At 38.9% G+C, this 22,820-nt stretch overlaps 2 protein-coding genes across 4 annotated transcripts in view; one reads left to right on the plus strand and one right to left on the minus strand.

Moving 5' to 3' along the window:
• The window catches only part of ddah1 (dimethylarginine dimethylaminohydrolase 1), a 78,303-nt gene extending 59,296 nt beyond the window's left edge, over window positions 1–19,007 (minus strand). The window contains exons 1-2 of one of the 3 annotated variants that reach the window (XM_042005701.1): window positions 18,383–19,007; window positions 12,284–12,610 (exon numbers count right to left, since the gene is read on the minus strand). In XM_042005701.1, the coding sequence (XP_041861635.1) occupies window positions 12,284–12,577 (294 nt within the window). In that variant the 5' untranslated portion in view covers window positions 12,578–12,610; window positions 18,383–19,007. Of the gene's footprint in view, window positions 1–8,619; window positions 8,692–12,283; window positions 13,087–18,382 lie in introns of those variants that run through there. The other 2 variants (XM_042005700.1, XM_042005703.1) reach the window with 2 other exon arrangements.
• Window positions 19,008–19,121: 114 nt separating this feature from the next.
• Window positions 19,122–22,148, plus strand: ccn1 (cellular communication network factor 1). The gene is made up of 5 exons (XM_042005699.1): window positions 19,122–19,845; window positions 20,012–20,240; window positions 20,562–20,906; window positions 21,022–21,224; window positions 21,343–22,148. The coding sequence occupies exons 1-5, from the start codon at window positions 19,798–19,800 to the stop codon at window positions 21,643–21,645; spliced, it is 1,128 nt and encodes a 375-aa protein (XP_041861633.1). The 5' UTR covers window positions 19,122–19,797; the 3' UTR covers window positions 21,646–22,148.
• Window positions 22,149–22,820: the final 672 nt, after the last annotated feature.

The following is a 22,820-nucleotide window of genomic DNA, read 5'->3' on the forward strand; positions in this document are numbered from 1 at the left end:
TTTGGACACAAATGCATCCCAAACCTCAATACACATAACCAATAATAAACGTTCCTATATCAAGTCTAGAGTTTACTTTCAGATAAGATCATTTCCATGTCAAAGTAAGGCTTTTAAATAAACATTGTATTCTGCTTAAGTCATACTAATCTAAATTAATTGTTTGTTTTATAAATGCAGCACCTTATAAATGAGCTGTGAAGAAAAAAGAAAGAAGAAGACAGCTGGAGATAAATGACAAGAGGAGTGAAGTTTAAGACGGTACATGTTGCAGTAACAAAAACACTTCATTTTCTTGTCTGAAAGATCCCTTTGAAAGAATATATTTTCTGCAGCAGATGTAAAACCAGAGTATTTGTCTGGGCAGTGCTTCTGAGGCTTCACAAATTTGACAAACACTCAGAACAACGATGACAGTAGGACTGAGTGTTCTATTAGCTCGTCCTCCCAGAGCGCTATCCAACAAGGAGACATGAAATTGACTTGACTATTTCAGCGATAAAAGATTAATGGAGATAGAGTATGAAATGTAGGTATGTTACTTTCTGTGTGAGGAATATAATACACACTCATTAACTATAGGTCAGAACAGTATTCGCACTTCCTTTGTTTCTTTCCCACAGTTTGCACAAAGGCTAGTTGCACTGATTAAAGTTTTATGAAACAGCATCTGTATTTAAAGAAATGTGTGTCATGTAAATGTAAAACCCACCCTTCCAAAAACATGAGGGTTGAAGAGTTTACGGTTTGTTCGGTGTCTGTCAGGTTTTGAAGTTAAATTAAAAAAAACAAGCCAAATCTCAAATTACAGAAGAAATTTGTAATAAAAACCTTTTTTTTAAACTAGCCAAAAATTTTGACATTAACTTTCATTTTGACTTTTCTTGTTTTTTTGTCATTTTAATTGGTTGTGCTCAGTATTTCATCACTTACTTCATTCTTGATGTAGCGCCAAGTTGCCAGAAGCACTGTTTCACACAGAAACGATGTGCCAAAACCAAAACAGTTTCAACCGTGTTCTTTCAACATGGCTCTGAGCCCGGCTTTCACAACATGTCTGCAAAGTGGAAGCCTGATCGTGTGAAGAATCAGATTATTTCAGCTAGCATGAGCTCACTGGAAGAAGACCATTAAGTAGTCTGATGGAGACTTCTTTTGATGTTCTGTCAATTTAAACTGCTAACTAGGAGAGAAAACAATTACATCAACCACCTGGGGATAATTATAAGTAGGATATTTAGATGTATGTTGACAGGCTTACACCTGCAGACCTACTCCAGAGGACTGACATATTTTAACTTTTTATTCGCATCAACACAAATGGCCTTCCTTGTCAAAAATTCCTAATGAAAAAAAATAGTATACAGCATGCAAACAATGATGAAAGTCCTCACACTGAGAAGCTGTAAGCTGCATATGCTGGTTGTTTTAAAAACAAGCTACATGCTCTCTGGATAGTAATAAGGCTCAGTTGATCAAAATGAGATATACAGTATAACATAAATGTAGTCATATGACTTCAAGTTGGAGACACTGTGAGGCGGTATGTTAGACATTAAACTACATGGCTTTATCTATTTATTATTATTTATTTATTTTTCTTCATAAGCACACAGATGTGTGCAGCAGACCAACAGTTTGACTGACAAGGGATGTGCATGAGGGGCATTGCTGACTCATAAAGTAAGAAATTATGAACAAATTATTAGATTTCAGAGCATCAGGCATACCAGCTCTTTACCACAGGAATATTTCATTTTTTACCATTAAAAGTTGCAGCTGAATCCCATCAAGAGGCCTAAAGATAAAATGAAGGCTGTAAAGACTAATGTTGCTCCATGTCAGTAGATAAAGCTGGACATTTAACTAGAGCTGACAGCTAAACTGACAGGCAAAACTGATGGCAATGCCCTTGGAGAGATAGACTATTCCCTCTGGCTTTTCCTCTTCAGCAATCAATAAAGCTGATGTGGATGGTTTGTATCTCTGAGGGAGTGTGCTGTTTTTTAAAAGGGAAAATAGGAGGGGTGAGAGTGACGGATCCAAGAACGATGAAGTGAGAGAAAGATTACAGCATCTCAGTTAGTCTTGACTGATGTGTGCTGTGCTGGTTATATATTGAAGCAAAACCTGGCAAAGGCTATAACGGTATTGGAAAGAAGTATTTACTTGGGTTAGCAGGTGCCATTATGGGGTAACATAAATACAGTCTCATTGGATGAGAGAAGAGGATGGGCGTGCACTTAGCTGTCATGACATTTGAAATGGTTAAGTATGCAAAAGAATACATTATTTAATACTATAAATGCATATTTTCTCTTCTCAGGTCAACTGGCTATGTGTCTTTTGAGAGATGTAATTATAATACAGAAGACTAAACCTAGAAAGCTAGGCAAAAATACAGGTCACTTCTAAATGGGAGTTTTCCACCCTTCATATGGTAAAAGGGCTTTTGTCTCGACTTGTGCAGATGGCTTTCTGACCTTAGCGAGACTTTTCTCAGCACCATCATGCCGGGGCCACTTCCTGTGTCTTCCACTGCTGTCTCACATACCAAACCAGACATTCACACACCCACGGTGACGACTGAGCATGACCGGGTCATCCCGTGAGGTTGAGAGGAGTTCCTGTTCGCAAGTCTCCAGCAGCTTACTTACAGGCGGATGCACTGTACTAGGTTGGGTGGTTGTGGTGGGTGAACCTGGGGTCAAAAAGGGGCAGGGCCCAAGGTGATGGCATGGTAGGTGGGAAGGCTGTCTGGGTTCTTTGTGCATTTTTGTCTTTACACAATACACATAAAGGGTAAAGCTGTGACATGTGTTGGCTGACCTGTACAGAACATATTAGGCTACTTATGATTTGTAAGATAGTCATAAGAAAAAGAATGTACACCCTCTTTGAATTCTAAGGTTTTATGAACCAAAACATAATACATACATTTATTTATTTAAAATAAGGCAACTACATATTTTAAATGAAAAAGAACACATTAAATATTACTTTATCATTATTAACTGTGAAAATAATAAGTCAAAATGCAAAAGGACAGTGTGAAAAAAATTAAGCACATCCCATCATTTTGCTGCTTGTAGAACCATATTTAGAAGCAATAACTTTTTGGTTTTCTGAAAAAATGTATAACTGTATGGCATTATCAGTCACAGCTCTCCTACGGTCCCGCAACAGCATTTTAAATGAAAAAGAACACATTTTGGTCTTCGACTGAGCCATTTTAACACCTTTACATAGGCCAGATGTGTTCTTTCTGGCTTCTACCAAGTGTAAAGCTATGCTGAAAGTGTCCGATTTGGTGACATAAGATTCATAAACTACATTTGTGGCGTTGTTTTCTAATTGCACTGTCATGAACTTAAATATTTAACATGTTAATGAGGTCTGCAGATTCTGAGATGTTGCTCTTAGAAGTTTGCAGTTTCTCTCATCTTCTGATGAATTTGCCGGGATGTGCATTCCTGGGAAGATTAGATATTATATTATCTGAGTTATTAAAGTGGGTTTATAGCATACTCCTAAATATACAATTCAATTAATCTCAGTAAAAAAAACTTACAGAACCATGCTTTAACCTCTACAAGACGATGAATGAGATGGAGGATCAAGTAGGCAGCGGTACTGAAAGGTTACGAATGTCCGCCAGACAAGGAGTCAGACAGACAAACAGTGAGAGGAAGGGCAGGTTAAATGTGGAAGGAATTTGACAGACGGTTGGGGAACGCACGTTCACCTCGTCTCACATGCTACTGGCGGGTTCCAGTTGTCTCACCCACCTCCCCCGTTCACACTCGGATGTCATGTCTCCCTGAAGGAAACAAGGTTGGTTCCGTAAGGGAAGTCATATAAGAGCAGAGAGGACTGCAAGGAATCAGCATCTGCAGTCTGTCTAGTCAAAACAAGGCTTTTTTACTGTCTGGTTAGTTTGGGGGTAGCTTCGTGAGGCATGACCGGAAAGGGGCCCATATAGACACAAACTGCGAGGACTGAACCTAAATATTACGTCTATAAAAACATGACCTAAATATTGTGTCTGCGGAGCAGAAGTTTCCATCCTGTCTCCAGACCTAAAGACACCTTAGATTCTTACACTTGTTATGACAGATTTTAGCACTTTTTAATGGCCATTACTTTCCAGATTGTGTAAGCTGAGCCTCCAGTAAGACTATGCAGCAGTATACCATCATAGTCATTATCAAGTGGTCAGTACAAAACTGTTTATGGGTATAGTTTGAGTCATCAAAGTGTTTGAACATAATGGTGAAAAGTGTAAAGTTCAGTAATCATCAGATTTAAAGAGATTTTGACTTCACTACAGCCAGTATGCCAGCGTAAACTGATGATCAGAGTCCAAATGCAGAGAAAAAAATCAGCTAATACAGCACTTGGGAGACAGGAAGTGGTTGTGAAGCTCAGCATAAAGCACTACTTATCAATGTAAAATATAAAAGCATTGTATGCAATCTCAGACACCACCTAAACAACACTTGGTAAAAATCCTTTGACAATGGCAAAACAGAATTTTTGTAAATCTCAACCAGCTCAAACTCACTCATTCATACGTATTGTTCAGAAAGTAACTAGATATTTGATGTTTAAACCAGCAAACAGGGAAAATTGTATTCCATTTTTTAAAAGGCAGCGAAAACACCATCAAGCCACAAAGTTATTGGACTCTTAACAATATTAATTAAGTGATGGTGTTAGTTAGAAACTGACAAAGTCTATGATATGTGCTGATAATGGCCCATCATGACTGGCCTGTCTTTATCGGATAAAATGTTCCAGTGTTTGAGAGCATTTCCAGCTCAGTCTCCAGCAGTTACAACTTATCACCACTACTCCAGGTTCTTAAAAGTTCTACGTCTGAAATAAAGTTCTCTCCAGGAGTACTTTTGTCTCTGGCTGCCACTGCTATGCTGCTCCTCTCACAAGTCCAATTTGTATGCTTGTCCTTTCTCAGTAACTTCTGGCTCTACACAACCTCTTCACATGATGGTGGGTAAAGTGTTAAAGCTAGAGCTTTGTTTGAACAGATTAAGGGGTGCAATGCAATTCTTAAACTCTCCAAGCATGAAATTGCACTTCCACCTCTTACAACAAAATAAGCCCAAACCAAACAGTAGAGTGCCATCTCAAAAACTCTTTTCACATCCGATCATCATCACACCTCGAGACAAGAACTCATGAATGGATAAGGAAACTGCTTTTGTGATTTAATGGAATCTGAGAGGAGGCAGATTAACGTCATTTCCTATCGTATAAGATAGCTGTCAAAAAGACGTATGCATGATTCTAAGATTTGTAGTCGTATTTTTGTGTTAATAAAAGTTTTGTACACAAATCAAGGCTGTCATATATGTGCGTCTGGTCAATTTTGTGGATTAGGAGTTGTTTTATGTGAGTATGAATCTTAAAGCTGTGAGTGCAAAATCTTGTGAATACAACTCCAATTTCTACGAAGACAAAGTCTCCTATTCTGTGTGGACACGAATTCACGTTTTTGGGTACGAGTAGAAAAGTATTCAGATGACGTCACAAGGGAGGAGTAATCGATCTGCCGATTGTACAAAACACAACAAGCTCCAATTTCAAAGATGGCTGAAGAAATTGCAGCAGGAGGAGCTACCGGCTCAAGTGAAGCATCACAGGTAAGATGTTCAAGCGGTCTTTATTTATATATTAAAGAAAAACATACTATTTTCAATAATATTCTTTGATTTAAAGACGTACTGCTATAGTTTGCCATGTCGGGTAGTGCTAGCATTAGAAGCTGGCTTGTGCTATTAGCATTGATGTAGCGTGGAAACTATAAAATGTTTATTCTTAGACAATGTCGATTGAAATGCGACTTTTATGGATTTATTAATTACGCTATTTAGTCGATCAGTCTGTCCTCGCCAATCCTCTTTTCCATTTACCCCACTCCCTTCGCCCGCCGAAGCTGAGGATAAATCAATCCATGTACCGGTGAATAACCGTATTTATTATATATGTCATGATATGCATATTTATGTAATCTTCTCTGCCATAAACACGATATTGCGGGGGTTGCGGGGGCGTTTGAGTGACGTGACCTGGGACGCCGATGGAGTGAAGAGACTTAATTCCTCCCAGTAGAAAGTTGCAATGGATTTCTTTAACCATCACTATTACTCTGAAGTTGGTTAAGTACCGCGTAAAACCTCATAGGGCAAATATCTGGCATATTTCCTCCCTGAGCATCATCTTTGTCATCTGATCAATCAGCGGAGCACCGTTGCTAGGGACGCCAATGCCCCTAGCAACGGTGCTCCGCTGGTTGAGGAATTAAGTCTTTTCACTCCATCGGCGTCCCAGGTCACGTCACTCAAACGCCCCCGCAACCCCCGCAATATCGTGTTTATGGCAGAGAAGATTACATAAATATGCATATCATGACATATATAATAAATACGGTTATTCACCGGTACATGGATTGATTTATCCTCAGCTTCGGCGGGCGAAGGGAGTGGGGTAAATGGAAAAGAGGATTGGCGAGGACAGACTGATCGACTAAATAGCGTAATTAATAAATCCATAAAAGTCGCATTTCAATCGACATTGTCTAAGAATAAACATTTTATAGTTTCCACGCTACATCAATGCTAATAGCACAAGCCAGCTTCTAATGCTAGCACTACCCGACATGGCAAACTATAGCAGTACGTCTTTAAATCAAAGAATATTATTGAAAATAGTATGTTTTTCTTTAATATATAAATAAAGACCGCTTGAACATCTTACCTGTGATGCTTCACTTGAGCCGGTAGCTCCTCCCGCTGCAATTTCTTCAGCCATCTTTGAAATTGGAGCTTGTTGTGTTTTGTACAATCGGCAGATCGATTACTCCTCCCTTGTGACTTCATCTGAATACTTTTCTACTCGTACCCAAAAACGTGAATTCGTGTCCACACAGAATAGGAGACTTTGTCTTCGTAGAAATTGGAGTTGTATTCACAAGATTTTGCACTCACAGCTTTAAGATTCATACTCACATAAAACAACTCCTAATCCACAAAATTGACCAGACGCACATATATGACAGCCTTGATTTGTGCACAAAACTTTTATTAACACAAAAATACGACTACAAATCTTAGAATCATGCATACGTCTTTTTGACAGCTATCTTATACGATAATTTCCCAGTACTCACATTTTTACAGACAATAAACTTCTATATCCTGGTGAAAGTAATATTCTACACTCTGCTGCCTGTTTTAGTCACTCTCACAGAACTCGAAACAGAGAAAGAAGACTATAACAAGTAGATGTTAAAGCTCAGCTCACTTATACAGCAAAGTATAGAAGTACTGAAGTGATTAAATAGGCAAATAATAAAAAAAATGTTGGTATTGGTTGGGGAAATAGCAAGATGTTGCCATGGGCAAACATATATATGACCTGTGAATGAGGAAATCTTTATTTACTGACACACCACAGGGAACATATTCAAAAGATCAGGTCATTTCTGACTCAGGCTGCACCGAGCTCTCATCGCAGGTTATTACCTTGACTACTGCAATCCTTCTCTAGAAGAATAAGATCCCATTATTCACTGTGAACACCCCACAAATGGTCCAGAATATGGTGGCATGTCTGGTGTTCAATCCACCATACAGAGCACTTGTCACTCGATTACTCATTAAACTCCACTGGCAGCATATGGCCACCAGAATCAAAATCAAGTCACTCACGTTGAGTAATTTCAGGGTCTGATCCCAACTACGTAAACTTCTCCATACAGGCTTATGATCCACCTCAGGAACATCATCTGGCCCGGCCACCTTTACATACAAGCCAATAAGTCTCAACTGTCATTCCACCATGGTACAAAGAGCAACCAAATGCTGTCAATGCTAAATCTCTCAATTATTCAGCTCATTTAAAAAGACCCCTTCCTAACCTTAAAACAGCAAACTTTTTTTTTTTTTTTTTTTGTTTGTTTGTTTTTTCACTTTGGTGCATTTGTGAAAGAAAAGTAAAGGAAAGGCAGGGGGTGTTGGCACTGGCAGGGCTTACCACAGATTGAAACAACAATATTGAACGTTAAAAATGGTTTCTTAAAACATGTGTCTGTCAGCTAAAACTGCATGAGCCAGAACCATCTGCCAACCTAGCCAACTTCCTAAAAATGGCCATTTGTTGGTTCGTAAAAGTTATTTACATATGATCCAAGTCAGTTGCGCATGTCCCATGTGTGCCAAAAGCTACATAGATACATGAGAAATGTGGGCATTGTGCACATGCATGAAAAATAACTATGCAATATAGACATTGTAAGTACAATGTACATACAGAAACCTCAAATGGCAATGTATTTTCATGATAATTGGGTTTTTAACACACAACCATACATTGACCCTGCTTTGCACCTCTTTAGTTAATCTTACTCTTTCCTATAGTTACAATTAGTTAGTGGTTATTAAGTGTGTCTTACCGTACTGAAGCTTGAATGTTGTTTGTTTTAGGTTACTTTGGATTAAAGTGTGTTCTACATGATCAAATGTTAACAAGGGAGTAGACGACAGCATGATGGACAAAGATGGGTGAGGGCACTAACATCCTGTAAAAGACATTGATTACCTTTAATCACATGAGCTCGATCTGTGTTGCTGAATCCTATTCATCGATTATACCGCTTATTCCAATGCAGAGTTGCAAGGGGGGTTGGATCCTATCCCAGCTGATATTAGGGAAAAGGCAGGGTACACCCTGGGCAGGTCACCAGTCCATCACAAGGCCAACACAGAGAGACAAATAACCGCTCATGCTCACACTCACTCGTAAGGAGCATTTAGAAACACAGATGAACATGCAAAACAGGAGGAAGCTGCAGCGCCGCAGCACAGCCAAATGCACAAATAATCATGTGACCACAAGATCATATAATTATTATACAATATAATATACAATATAAAAACTTGGGATTTAGGCAATGGTTTGTTTTTATTACACACCTACTAAAATTACAGATTCTCTGACTGTTGATCCTAAATATAATGATGAAATCATTTGCATGAGTAAAACATATGAACAAGCAAAAGTATGCTCATTTTGACCGGCATGAGGACTGACCTGCTATTAAATCGTCAAGAAGAGCTTCAACAGAGAGAAGAGACACTCTGCAAATAGCCTTCAACAAGGGTCACAATGAATTAAAACTTTATCTACACACACCTGCAGCACACAATTTCTTTGTTTTCTTCCAAATATGAGGACATCTTAATTAAAATATAATAATGGGATGCTGGATTATTTCTTCCTTACCAGATAATTTATCTAAATTTAAGGTAAAGGTCAAAGGATATGGTTAAGATGAAGCTCTGCAAGTGATACATAAAACCAAGAGGGCTTCCAGAAAAAAATCCAATAGAGTCAGTGGGTCACACAGATATCTATAATCACTGTCATTCCTTGTTATTCTGTGTTTGTAAAAAAAAATCCCAAACACATTCTCTGATGTGGCTGTAAAGCTGATGATGTTTTATAAGTCTGGCAAATATAAACATAATCATGACCTACCAACAACGTCAGACAGTGCATTCAGACCCATTTCTGTTTGTAGATTTACCACTTAATGTTGAGAACAATCATAGATTTGGCATGAAAGAAAGCTTCTTGTTATATAAATGTACCATATATACAGTATGCAGTGTTTTTTCTCTATTCGCATGCCAATAAATTTGTGAGGTTCAGTGTCTTGCCCAAGGATACTCCAACAGAGGGATGAAGGGGACTGAAAGGGGGCGGATGACCGTCCAGTTGGTAGCTGAGCTGAATGAACTGACACTAAAAATCAAGGTTTCAATTGAAAATGCATTTTCCCATAAGAAAGTATTCAAGTCATTGCCAGCTATCATCTTCATCTTTGCCTCCCTCCCCTCTTTTCTTATGTAGTTGTGTAATAAGATGAGATCATTGCCAAAATATTATGATTTCACAATTTATAGAGCAGAGGAAAGTCATTTGTGTAAATTGTGTGAGGTTAATTTTCACTGTAGTGATGTTGCAGGATAATTACAAGGATTTAGATAAAGATAAGATAAAATGTGTTTATTGTCATTTTACACACGTACAATGAGATTAAGCCACCACCAATGTCAGTGCAAGAAAGCAGTATAAAAGATAAATAAAAGATCTAAGGTATAAAATATTTACAAAATAAACAAATGTGCACACTCATTGAGTTATTTGAGGATATAAATATGATGTATATACCTGTATACCATACATATAGTGTTCGAGTTGAAACATATATTCAAGTCAGAAAGAATATATTGCACATTCAGAGTATTCTTGCACGTATCATGATATGTTGTACATGTCACATTTAGGGGGGGGGTGAATTTGAGGCAGATTTGATGGAGGTGAAGAGTCTCCACACTATGAAAATTAATGAGTGAAAAAAATCCCATTGCACTGAGAAAAAGAAAAAGTGATAAACAGCAAAGCAACATCCAATTGCTCTCTTAGACTCTTACACACCCCTGTGATCCCACATCAGGTCACACACCTGCTCCTGCAGCGTCTTATCAAAGCATTTTAAAAGCAGGCTCAAAGCAAAGGACTTTTTTTTCTCTTATCTCCCCAGAGACAGTCCAAAGGCTCTGGACAAAGTTCAAATTTTCACTGGCAACACATCACGTTTTCCTGGTTAATGATGAATTAACATGTTTTGTTCTTTTCTCCTCTTTCTTTTTTTTTTTTTTTTTTCATGTCACTATAGAGTATTAATTTCTGTAGGACTCCAAACTGACAGTACAGTATGAACATAGCAGTAAACTGACAGCAATAAACTGATACAAAGTTGTAGTAAAATTCATTTGCTCACAATTGGCTCATAAGATTGGCTTTTATCTTCATGTCAAATTTGCAAGCCACGCCAAAAATCATGTATCATACTTTATTCTTTGTGTAATTAGCAGTAGAATCAGTTTCCCTTTATCACTTTTCTTAATCATCAAATACAAGCTTTGTACTGATTTGGTTTAGAAGTAATCTTAATCAAGTAGGATAAATCATATGTCAATCTTCTAATTAACTCCTGAAACAGACTCTCCAGAGAAGTGTGCTTAGTGAGAGGCATCTTCAAGACAGGAAGCCATTCCTGCCAGCAGCTATCACCCTCTGGAATAAGACTTGAACTGTCAATAAATAATTATTTAAAATAATAGCAATAGAAATATTAAAAAATCTGCTACAACATTACAATTTTCCTCAGGAAATAAATAAAGTGTGTTTCATCCATCCATTCATTCATTTAAAAAGTTACTAAAATCACACTAATGAGTGAATACTGTATAAAGTATTCAAGATAAAAATATAATCTTATATTACCAAACTGATGCAAAATGCAGCTGTTTGATTAACACATTCTTTGTAATCCAGCTATAATTTATAAATGCCTGTTTTAGACATTATTTATGCAGTTGTACCTCGTACTTTGTCATAAATGAAATGTGGTGGCCAAGGGTAGCAGCACTGGGCTTTCCAATCAATATCTCCACCGCCAGTGAGGCTGAGGGACCATTAGCACCAATGAGCCAAGTAAAGTGACTCTGATGTGGAATGACAGGGCTTTTGCAGAGGCCATCCTACCGTTTCCTTCATTGTCATTTGAATGCATTCACACACATGCACCATTGCAGCTGCCCTCACTGAGCAACCATTTGCAACTTTACAGTTTTTTATTATTATTATTTTCAGTAAATGACATTAATTTCTGAAGTCATGATGTATTTTATTTCTTAATTTTCTTATGTTGTCCCCTCTCTTTCTCATTAGAACTTCATATTTAGTGGAGAACTGTGTAAGATATGAAGTAACAACTCTAATGACTCTTATTAATAACTAATGCATAGAGCACACAGCTGATATGTGAACTCACGTGAAACTACTGAGGATAAGAAGAGTTGCAGCTACACTGCCAGATAAGTAGCCCAAAATCATTAGTTTCAAACGTTTGCACAGGATTTAACATGGTGGGCTATCAAATAGCCGAATAGGGTGTTAACCTAACGATGGCTTGACTGATATTCCCTCCGATACAAATCAATCAACTAAGATCTAATACACTATTTTAACATTGATCAATCACCTTAATGTTGTGCAGTTACCTGCGTCAAATACTACCCACCCTTCCATCCTATTAAGTGCATGTCAAGTGAGCTTAATGGACACATGAGCGGGCGGACGGACGCCTTCACTTTCACGTCAAACTTTTTTTTTTTTTTGGACACATCCCTACCTCTCTCCTCCTGCTCTCCGCCCCAGGTCTAGTGATGAGCGCCGTGTCACCGCACACCACGGCCGCGTCCTCCACGAACACGCAATCCGGGAGCGACTCGTCCGCGGGGAGCTCGACCAGCTCCAGACCGAGCCTTGTCTTCAAGACCTCAACGTACGCTTCATGCTCCCTCTGCGCCTTGGCCAGGTCCACCTCCGCCTGGCTGGTTCTAAGGGCTTCTTTGGAGAGAGACGCAGGGATTCCCCGGACGACAGCGTGGGTGTAATGACCAAAACCTGCCATCAAACCAGCCATGTTTCGCTTTCCTTTTACTTGGCACGCTCAAATCTGAAAAAAAAAAGAAAAAAAGGGGGGACCCTATCAGACAATTCAGCGACTTAATCAGAAAAAAACAAAAGTGGACCCGATGCTGTCTGTCTTTCTTATGTTTTACAATAAACTTGTTGGTTTTTAATCTTTATTTACAACAGCCTGCTACACAGTGTCAGTCAGCCCTGCGCCAGTCTCCAGGCGAGCGACAGCGCGTCGATGACGCGCAGCAACCATCACGTGCAGCCTACGAGCTCTGAGAGAGGCGTTCAGCCCAAGTTACAAAAACACGGCTCAACCAATATCACCCAGGATCAACAAGCCAGAGTCTGTACATTCAACCCATGCTATTGTATTCGTTTTTTATTATTTTTTTTTTATTGTTATTTTTTAACTGTCATTATTCTATTTTATTCATTATTTTCCACAATACTTGCCCTCCAGCACATTAATAGCCCATCATCATTTTTATATAATCTATCAACTATAAATCTAAAAGACACACTTGTACAAGGTTATCAGTTTGTGTTATATTCTATTTAAGCCCTTAACCTTATTCAACCTCTTCAACTCTATATTTATTTCCTCTTTATACCTGTTTAACTCTTTTTAACCCCTTGCTCCTTAACCCGTCCCAACTGCTCCTCGGCCACAGAAACATTGGGGACCCTCTGCTTTTTAGTGCATCTAGAGATGGTTCAAATGCAGAGCCAAATTTTCCAATCTGGATTAATAAAGTAAAAGTTATTATTATTATTATAATAATTATTATTATTATTGATCAACCACTGTGTAACACATCAGTCTGACACTATACCTTTGACTGTCACTGAATGTGGATGAGCTCTCACCAGTTTTAATAATTATAAAATGTTTCCTGCCCATAAACATGTATATTTCTGTCCATAATGATATCTGTAATTGTACCATACTGTAATATTCATAATGATGTTGATGCTATTCTTACAAACTAAATGACAGATTCATTCCCTGGCTTGATTTCTTTAGTATTCATTCACTTTTATGTTAAACTACATCACATTTAAAAAGAAAGAAAATGAGAACACATCATCTTGAATTCAATACTAAAAGACTTTTGCCTTCTGCAAACGTTTAGACATAATGTACACGAAGTTCAAGGGCAGAGAATATGAAAGAGGGTTTTCTCTTTGTGTAAGGTGTAGAGCAAATATGGAAGGAATGGCAGGTGGATGGGGGCTTCTGTTCCCTACGGTGCCATCTAAGGAAGGTTCTGGGCCTGGTGAAGCAGTCTGAATGGGTGGAATGTTTCTTCAGACATCCCAGAAGCACATTCTTCCACCACAGGACTTCGGTTTGTCTTTTCTTGTTCCAGATTCACTCAATTATCCTCGACTGCTCTAAACATTCCAGTACATTCCAGGAGCCCCACATTCCTTTTCCCACTCCAGCCAAGATCACCAAACACCACCACCCTCCTCTTAGTACCTGCCTCCATCCTGCCTTTTTTTTTCATTCTTTCCCCATCATGGATGGATGTAACTCAAGAAAAGACCTTCTATTTTCTTTTTTCTCGTCATGCTGAGGAATTTGAGTTAGTCTAGATTAAGTAAAACCCTCATTCTCTAGGCACACCTGGATGGTACATTTTGCAGCTATGAAATCAAGCCAGTGAAAGCAGACACAGTCCTCCACCTGCAAGGTGCATAAGCTGCACCTCTTTATTTGTCTGTATGACTGTTGTCCCTGTGAGATTCTAAATGTCTAATATGACACTGGCATGTATGATTATGCAGGTGCAAAGAGTTGAGTTCAGCTTTATTTGTATAGCACTAATTCACGACACAAAGTCTTTTAAAGATACAGATCAATTCAATCCAGTTCAGGGGAATCCGATTATAATCGAAATTAAAACAAATTCATTATATGATCTATGTTAGTCCAATGTATGATAACTGGGTTCAAGCCAATTTGTTAAAAAAGTAACTGCAAAATAACTACCAAGCTAAAGAAATCAGAAATCATAATCATCTCAGGTGAAGGAAAGCCGGGGAAATAAAATGAAGAGCTCAATTAATTGCTAGCTATTAAAAAGGAAAGTTTTAAGTCTAATCCTGAGCTTGTTTGCTTCCCATTCTACTTTAGAAACTCAAGTCAACCTGCAGTCTGAAAACGGTGCTCTTTTGAGAAATGATCAGACCCTTAGAGCTTTATATGTAAGTAGAAAGATTTTAAATTGTATTCCATATTTAATAAGGTCTATGAGGAAGATTCATAGTTTACATGAATAAAATGGAATCATTCAGATAAATATGACTTACACCAACCTAATGCAGCTGCTTTCAACCTTTATTCAGCCAGGAGGTCCCATTGAGATTCAAAATCTCTTTTTCAAGAGAGATCTGGCCAAGTTAGCAGCCAAGCCACAAAGTAAATGCAGGATACATATTATAACAATTTACATTTTCATAATAAGACAATATATACAAAGTCATAAAAACATCTTTAAAAAAAACAACAAAAAAAAAATGTCTCCATCACCACATTTTTAACGGAAGCTTTAAATTTATTTATGGATAATGACATGTTCATGCTTCTGTAACAGTTTCCATCAATGGTATTTAATTCACCAGTAAGATTTAACACAAGTCCATTGTCTGAGGCGCGAGGAGACCATTTGTGACTTTCACCACGGCTGTTTCTCTGATATGATGTGACTGAAGATCTTGAAAAAGATTATTTTTGTGCACATGGGTACATATGGATTTTTGTCAGAGATTTTTAAATATAAAGGAAAGATTGGATATACATTGTGTCTATAATAGGCTACCAATCCGAGATCAAGAGCAGTTTTCTAAGGAAAAGTTTGATTAGAGCAGCCACCTGCAATACATAGCAGTCATTAGAGATATATTGATAAAATCCAATACAGAAGTATAAATTAAGGAAAAAAAACTTGATTAAACAGTCTGGTTAGGATGGAGCTCAAAATACAAGTTGATATTGGATGACATAATTACCAGTTGTTTTATTTGTGAAGACACTCAGGAAGCCATCACAACTGAGAGTTAAAGGAATTCATGGCTCAACAGGGCTACAAATCTTACTGGACACATTGCTGATCAATGAATAAATAAGAAGCAATCCGAACTTTACGAAGCACTTTCCTATATGCTGTTAAACCTTTTTTCCAGCCTAAGTGAAACTCTTCTAAAAAAGTTGGACACTTTGTTTTATTAATCTTCTTGGAGTCTATTATAAAGTGTGGAGCTGTGAATGCCTTTTCTGACTGATTCCCTTTTTTCAGTGGGGCAACATTGTGCTGTGTACTTTGAAACTGTTGCTCTGTCAACAAGAGGATCAGCTTGTGGTCCTCTGCTGTCCTCCTTTGTATTGGTACATGGCACTGTAGAAAATAATAATAAACCTGATTCCTCAGATTTTGTAACAGGAATGTCAGACAGATATTTGCTAAAGAGAAATTTCTTTTTAGCCATTAGAGAATGAATAGGCTGGTGTACATTTTGTGAAAATGTACTAACACAGTTATTTTGGGGTTTTGTTTCTGTTAAAACAATCTTCAAGTATTGGAATGATCTTTTTATAAAAGCAACAACAACAGAGTGAAAACAAGATATTCTTCAGCTTTGAAAATCTGCAACTTTTCTAATGAGTCTCACATTTAACGGGCATGTCTCCCGTACTTACACCTAACGGTAAGCAACAGCTTAAAGGACTGTTAAAGAATTACATTTTCAAAGGATGCTTAATATAAAGTTTCCTGATAGTTCTAACTAATTAACTATCTGGAGCTTCTGGTTACCTTGTGACAGCTTTGCCTCTGAGGATTTACATCAGCAGCAATTGAGCTGACAGTCCCAGACAAAGATTGGGAAATAGTGAAAGACAGACTCATTGCATTGGCTCCACTCCAGTAGCATTTTCTATTTTCACAAAATATGTTAACAAGGATAAATCTTATAAATTATCCCCACTATCTATCATTGTGCATTTTAAGTCATAGAAAGAGTAAACATGACCTCATCCCTGCATGGGGATAAAATTGTGCTACTTGGTTTAAAGCTGGTAGTAACTCAGACATACAGGATGTGAAATGGGAATACTAAACACTGTAAGCAAATACTTTACTTTATTCTGTAGCATTTCTTTTTAAGAGACAGTTCTCACGCCTCCATATAGGTTGTTTGGATAAGGATTAAGTCATGGAAGAAGAATAAAATACTAAATCATTAAACATTGAGTTTTAAACAAGTTCTGAACTTTTATTCAATAGTAGCTACAGACATTTTTAAAACCGGCTCAGTGAGCATCACATTAGATGTCAACATGAACACCCACTCCCCCCACCCCACCCACAGAAAAAAAAGATACCTAGGGGTAGTATACTGTGTTGTAATGCCTTGAGAGTGAAGCAACACAGATAGCAGTATATAAAATTAGACCGGGCAGCTCTCATCATCACACAATAACTCCTGGAACACACAGAACCTTTGACATGTTGTACTGTGGACAGGTATCAGACTGAGATTTATTTTTAATCAAACTTGTCTTGCTTTGTCAGAAATGGCAGATATGAAAAGATAGAAAAGAAAAAATTGTGATTTAGGAAGGATTTGCTTGGATAGCATCTTTGCCCTTCATAGAGAATTAGTTAATCTTACTAACCAAGGTTTCATAAATAGATCAAATGAAATTCACAAGAACCTGTAAGCATCCGTCTTTCCTCAGTCTTTTCAAATCTAAATTTCATTAGAACTTAACTCACTGTTTTGCTCACAGATTTTAGTTTGAGCAGATGTTCACACGAGAACAAACAGTAACTCATCAGCCTTCCTGCTGCTCCATGAGCTGACAGAGAAAGGAAGTGTTACTTGTACACACTGCATAGTTATGACATTGAATCTTGAATATACTTCAGTGGAATCTGTTGTTTAAACATGCCAAGCTGCTCTGTTTCATTCCATCTGACACTGAAATATGGATGGGGGCTGCTAGCTATAAACTTCCTCACCTGATTCAGAGTGCTGGTGTCTATTGTTTATGCTCATGGGGGATCTGATAATTGCTTTCCATTAGACTAAGCCACAAGACAACACACAATCTCTAAAATTGTGATTGTAATTGAGAAGCAGAAAGGATAATCAAATCATCATATTGTATATTCAGATAATTTAGATTAATCATGATATATTTATGGAATTTCCCTCTAAAATCTTTAATTTAACAAGTGCACAGAGGCAAAGTTAGATGTTTACATTGGCTAAATCAGCGTCAATGCGCAACAGAGAGCACATGTGCTCACAAAGACACGCCCCCAACCCAAAAAGGAGCACACACAGAGGCACATCTCCTGTCCAAATACTCACACAGACATGAGTAATGGGCTTTCAGTGCGATCACGTGAATACGTCCTGCTCTGTTTGATGAGGAAGCTATTTCTGGGTTGTGGTAAGTCTTAAAATAAGAACACTTCGTCCACTAAGTTAATCTTATCACATCACCATCTAGTGTCTTAAATCGGAAGTATGAAACATATGATCACAAAAAGAGGAAATCCTAAACCCAGACAGTCCACGTGGAGAAACTTACTGTGCCAGAATCACGGTCAAGAGTTTCATAAAGTTTGACATGTTTTTTATTTTTTATTTTTATTATTATTTGTTTATTTATTATTATAAAAAAGAACAATGACAACACTCATCGTCTTGTGAAGAGAATACGGTGATTTGCAAGTCATGGCTGATTCAGCCGTGAACTTAACCAACTAAAAACAAAAGAAGTCCAACTCACCATGGTGGCTCTTCAGCCGTCTTGTTCCCTGTTGCTGCCTCACTATGCTGAGTCTGCGTGTCAGGCTTCTAAAAAAATCAGAAGCGGTGAAATGTCCGATCCTTATAAACAAATAAACTGACTCGGCCAGCCGCTCATGGCAGTAATAACTGTGCATGTTGCGTCTTTACGCATTGCGTTTTCCACGGGTGAAAGTGTTCATCAATCGGAATCAGTTCAGGTGGAGGGGACTTATTGAGACCCCTGAAGTAAAACGTAGTCAACTATTTGTCTCCCCCCCCCCCCCCCCCCCCCCCACCACAACTTCTCTTGTGGAAAATTGGATCACTTCACCTTCAACGGGACCCACTTTCTCCCCAGCAAAATGTGGATAGATTGCGTGAAATGTCAGAGTGCCTTAAAGGAATGAATGCAAAAGAATTTCCCTGCACGGAGAACATATTTAACAACCCTTTAAGCTGTCAGGAATGCTGGCCAAAGGGAGAGAAATATGTTAATAATGTAGGCTACTGCCATACCAAATATGGCAATATTGTTACGTCTGAGCTCTGGTGCGCATCTGGAAATGCTTAGCTCCTCTGAATACAGGCACTAGAGAGCCAGAAATAGACACTGTTGAACGTTTTTCTGCCCACACCTTTTAGCCTCATAGAGAAAAACACTTTTTTTATTTTATTTTAGACGTGACCTGTTAGAAACTGCATTTTACAAATAGTTTTGATTAGCAAAAGCAATGACACAATAAACATTGATAGTGCTAAAAGATACGTGAGAATAAAGTGACTTCTCACTCAAAACGTTCAAGCAGGGTCTACACGGATTATTTGGTGGAATTGTAGTAAGTATATGCGGGTGAAAATCATTAGATGATATTAAAAAAACAAACACTATCACTCCCAATTTATTAAACTGTCGCCTAAAGTAGGCTACTTAAAGCCCTCCGCTTCATACATAAGTTCGAGTTGATAGATGTGAGACGCAAACAGGGGAAGAAAATGAAGAGGAGGATAAACGACTAGAAAAATATGAGACGGAAAAGTGTGTTCAGATGGGATGGGGGGCATTTGAGCAAGAAAAAAGAGAAAGGTTTAGACAGGGTGGAGCTTAGGTCTTGGATGGAAAATGCGCCGAGAAACATTCCTAGCATTCTTTGGGAACAGTTCAGCAGGCAGCCCAGGGACGACGTCAGCTTCCCATTTGGTATATAAGTCCGGAGGTGGCCAGACTTCAGCAGACTGCAACCGCTTTACCAAGAGCCTCGTATACTCTAAAGGAGCCTCTAATACGAGAGACTACCAGCAAACAACAAGAGACAAACGACTGAGAGAGGGAATACCTAAGGACTCCCCCGAAGAAAGACTTTTCATAGCCCGGGAACAGGATTCCTCTTGAACGCATACACAAGTTTGTCCAAGATGCTGATGCTTACTTTTGTCCTTATCTTCCTTGGAAGCTTCAATCTGGTGAGTTCTTTCTCTCTCACTTTTCCACATTTTTGAATGAGAAACATTTCACTGACTATAATTTAACCCAGTGAGTGAAGCAAGGTTTTCTTCTGATTTTTAGCTTTTCTGTGTTGCGTGACTTTAAGCTTCAATCTAATCGAAGATTTTCTTTTTGATTGTGCAGATCCTCTCCTCCTCCTCCTCTTGCCCCTCCTTGTGTGAATGTCCGTTGGAGATACCCAAGTGCGCACCAGGCGTGAGCCTCGTTCCGGACGGCTGTGGCTGCTGCAATGTTTGCGCCAGGCAGCTGAACGAGGACTGCAGCTGGACCGAACCTTGCGACCACACTAAAGGGCTGGAGTGTAACTTTGGAGCCAGTTTGGCTGCTGCTACCACTCGTGGCATCTGCCGAGGTATGTATCCACATCATCCCGCTCCAGATGTGCATGCTTTTGAATTTTATTTCCCCTTTTTTCTTAATAAGAGTGGGGGGAGGGGGTATTCAGGAGTATGAGGACCTATGTGATTTCAACACTGTGGAATGCAGCTAGGGGGGGAACTAGTCTAAACCTCAAAGACCACTATACAGGGAAATAGACTCCTCAGGCAGCCTGTAGAATTTCACAGTTTAACTGATCCTTATCTGGCAGCCATGTGATGTCTTCAGCAGACATCTTTGAGCAGAGCAGGAAAGAATAACATTCCTTTCCTTCTGTTTTTTCTTCTCTCTACAGCCATGTCAGAGGGCAGACCCTGTGAGTACAACAGCAGAATCTACCAGAATGGAGAAAGCTTCCAGCCCAACTGTAAACACCAGTGCACATGCATTGATGGGGCAGTGGGATGTGTCCCACTGTGCCCACAGGAGCTCTCCCTGCCTAACCTAGGCTGTGCCAGTCCCAGACTGGTCAAAGTAGCAGGCCAGTGCTGTGAAGAGTGGGTGTGTGACGATGACAAAGAGACAGATATCCTGGAGAAGATCTTCGGCAAAGCCATACTGAATGATGAGCTGGAAAGAGACCTCACCAAAAGGAATGAGCTCATTGCAAATTTCAAAGGAGGACTTAAGTCCCTGCCTGGTAAGAAAACTTGAATTCTGAAAGTTTTCTATTTTTTTTGGACAGATACATGCAAGATCCTAAAATATATAATATTTTGAGTTGCTAATGTTTCGTCACTTTTTTTAAATCACAGCTTTCAGAGAACAGCCTGAAGTCCATGTGTTTGACACCCAGAGATGCATTGTCCAAACCACACCCTGGTCCCAGTGCTCCAAGAGCTGTGGAACTGGCATATCCACCAGAGTCACCAACAACAACAGCGAATGCAAACTGGTCAAAGAGACGCGAATCTGTGAAGTGCGACCATGCACCCAGTCAACTTACTCCAGTCTGAAGGTAAGCTGCAGCCAATCATGACTGAATGTTGTGGAAAGTATGCAGATACTGAATCACTTCACTGCCAGTTCTTAGTGCATGACTAATCACCACCTTTCTCATGTTCATTCCTCTGCAGAAAGGAAAGAAGTGCAGCAGAACAAAGAAGGCCAGCCAGCCAATTAAGTTCACCTATGCTGGCTGCTCCAGCCTGAAAAAGTACAGACCCAAGTACTGTGGAGCCTGCGTTGACGGCCGCTGCTGCAGCCCCCATGATACGAGAACCATCCGAGTCAAGTTCCGCTGTGAGGACGGCGAGACCTTTAACAAGAACATCATGATGATCGAGTCCTGCAAGTGCACTTACAACTGTCCTAATGCCAATGAAGCCTCCTATCCCTTCTACCGCCTCTCCAATGACATCCACAAGTTCAGAGACTGATTGGTGAAGAGTGTCCAAACCCCTCAGCACAACAGAGTGATCAGCAGCATCACGGGCAGCCAATGGCAGTCTAGATGAATGCAGGGGTGTAAATAGACAACCAGCCAACTACCAGCTTCTTGTTGTAACTAGATTCCCAAGGAATTATGGGCTTACATCATGAGGACTTAATGAAGTGCACTGTATGCTGTGACTACATCAGCATTCTTAATACAAACTGCTTCATATTAATGGAGCATTTGAAGTAGCTTCGTCATGGAGCAATATGTAATTATTATTTGTACATTAACTTTAGTTGCTGTTATCAATTCACTGTGTATATTTTGATCCCTTATTTCTGACATGATCCAGACTGTAGACTTGTGTGTGTATATGTAGATATGCACATGCGCAACTTCAATTAGCATACCATCTTATATCTTAAAAAAAAAAGAAAAGAAAAAAAAAAGATGACGAAATGGAACCTCTCAGCTTGTTTAACAAGTGCCTGGTTTCATTCCTTCCTGACGTGGGCATTATTGTTCATGTTTTGTGGCAGCTATTGATCTCCCTTCATGACAAAGACTAAGCGAAACATGTCAAAGGATGAATGAATGTCTTTATTATTGTTATTAATATTATTTATCTAAAATGTAGCTACTTTATTTGGATATTATGTGTCATACTGGAATAAATTGTAAAATGATTTAATTTTATATGCTACAATAAAACTGATTTATTTATGAAACATGACAGCCTGATTTTTATCTGTTCAAATTACACTGCAGGATAGAGCAAACAAACAATGCTCACATGCACAGAGGTTGGGGAAGATATTTAAAGCCCCTACTGAAAGAGAAAAACTTCCTGTTATATCATACTGGAGATCCAACATATTCTCAGACAGACAGTGAGCAGGGTCAGTGTGTTCTTATATAACCCAACCTTGGACTTTTCCTTTCCTGATCTTCTGTACTTTGGAATGCCATTCTGTGGTGAGCTAGCTTGCTTTCATTTGATCTGGCTAAGCCATACACTTGACTGATTTTGAGAAGGGGGAAAAGATTAAGTCCATGAGTAGCAATGAGTGTGAGAGTATGCCAAGAATCTTAAGTGCTGGTCTGAATGGGCTGGGATTAGACACCATGCAGCAGGGACAATGACTATAATTGTATACAATGGGCTGTATTCTATGA

Source organism: Melanotaenia boesemani, chromosome 14, assembly GCF_017639745.1.
Source record: "Melanotaenia boesemani isolate fMelBoe1 chromosome 14, fMelBoe1.pri, whole genome shotgun sequence".
Lineage (NCBI taxonomy): Eukaryota > Metazoa > Chordata > Actinopteri > Atheriniformes > Melanotaeniidae > Melanotaenia > Melanotaenia boesemani.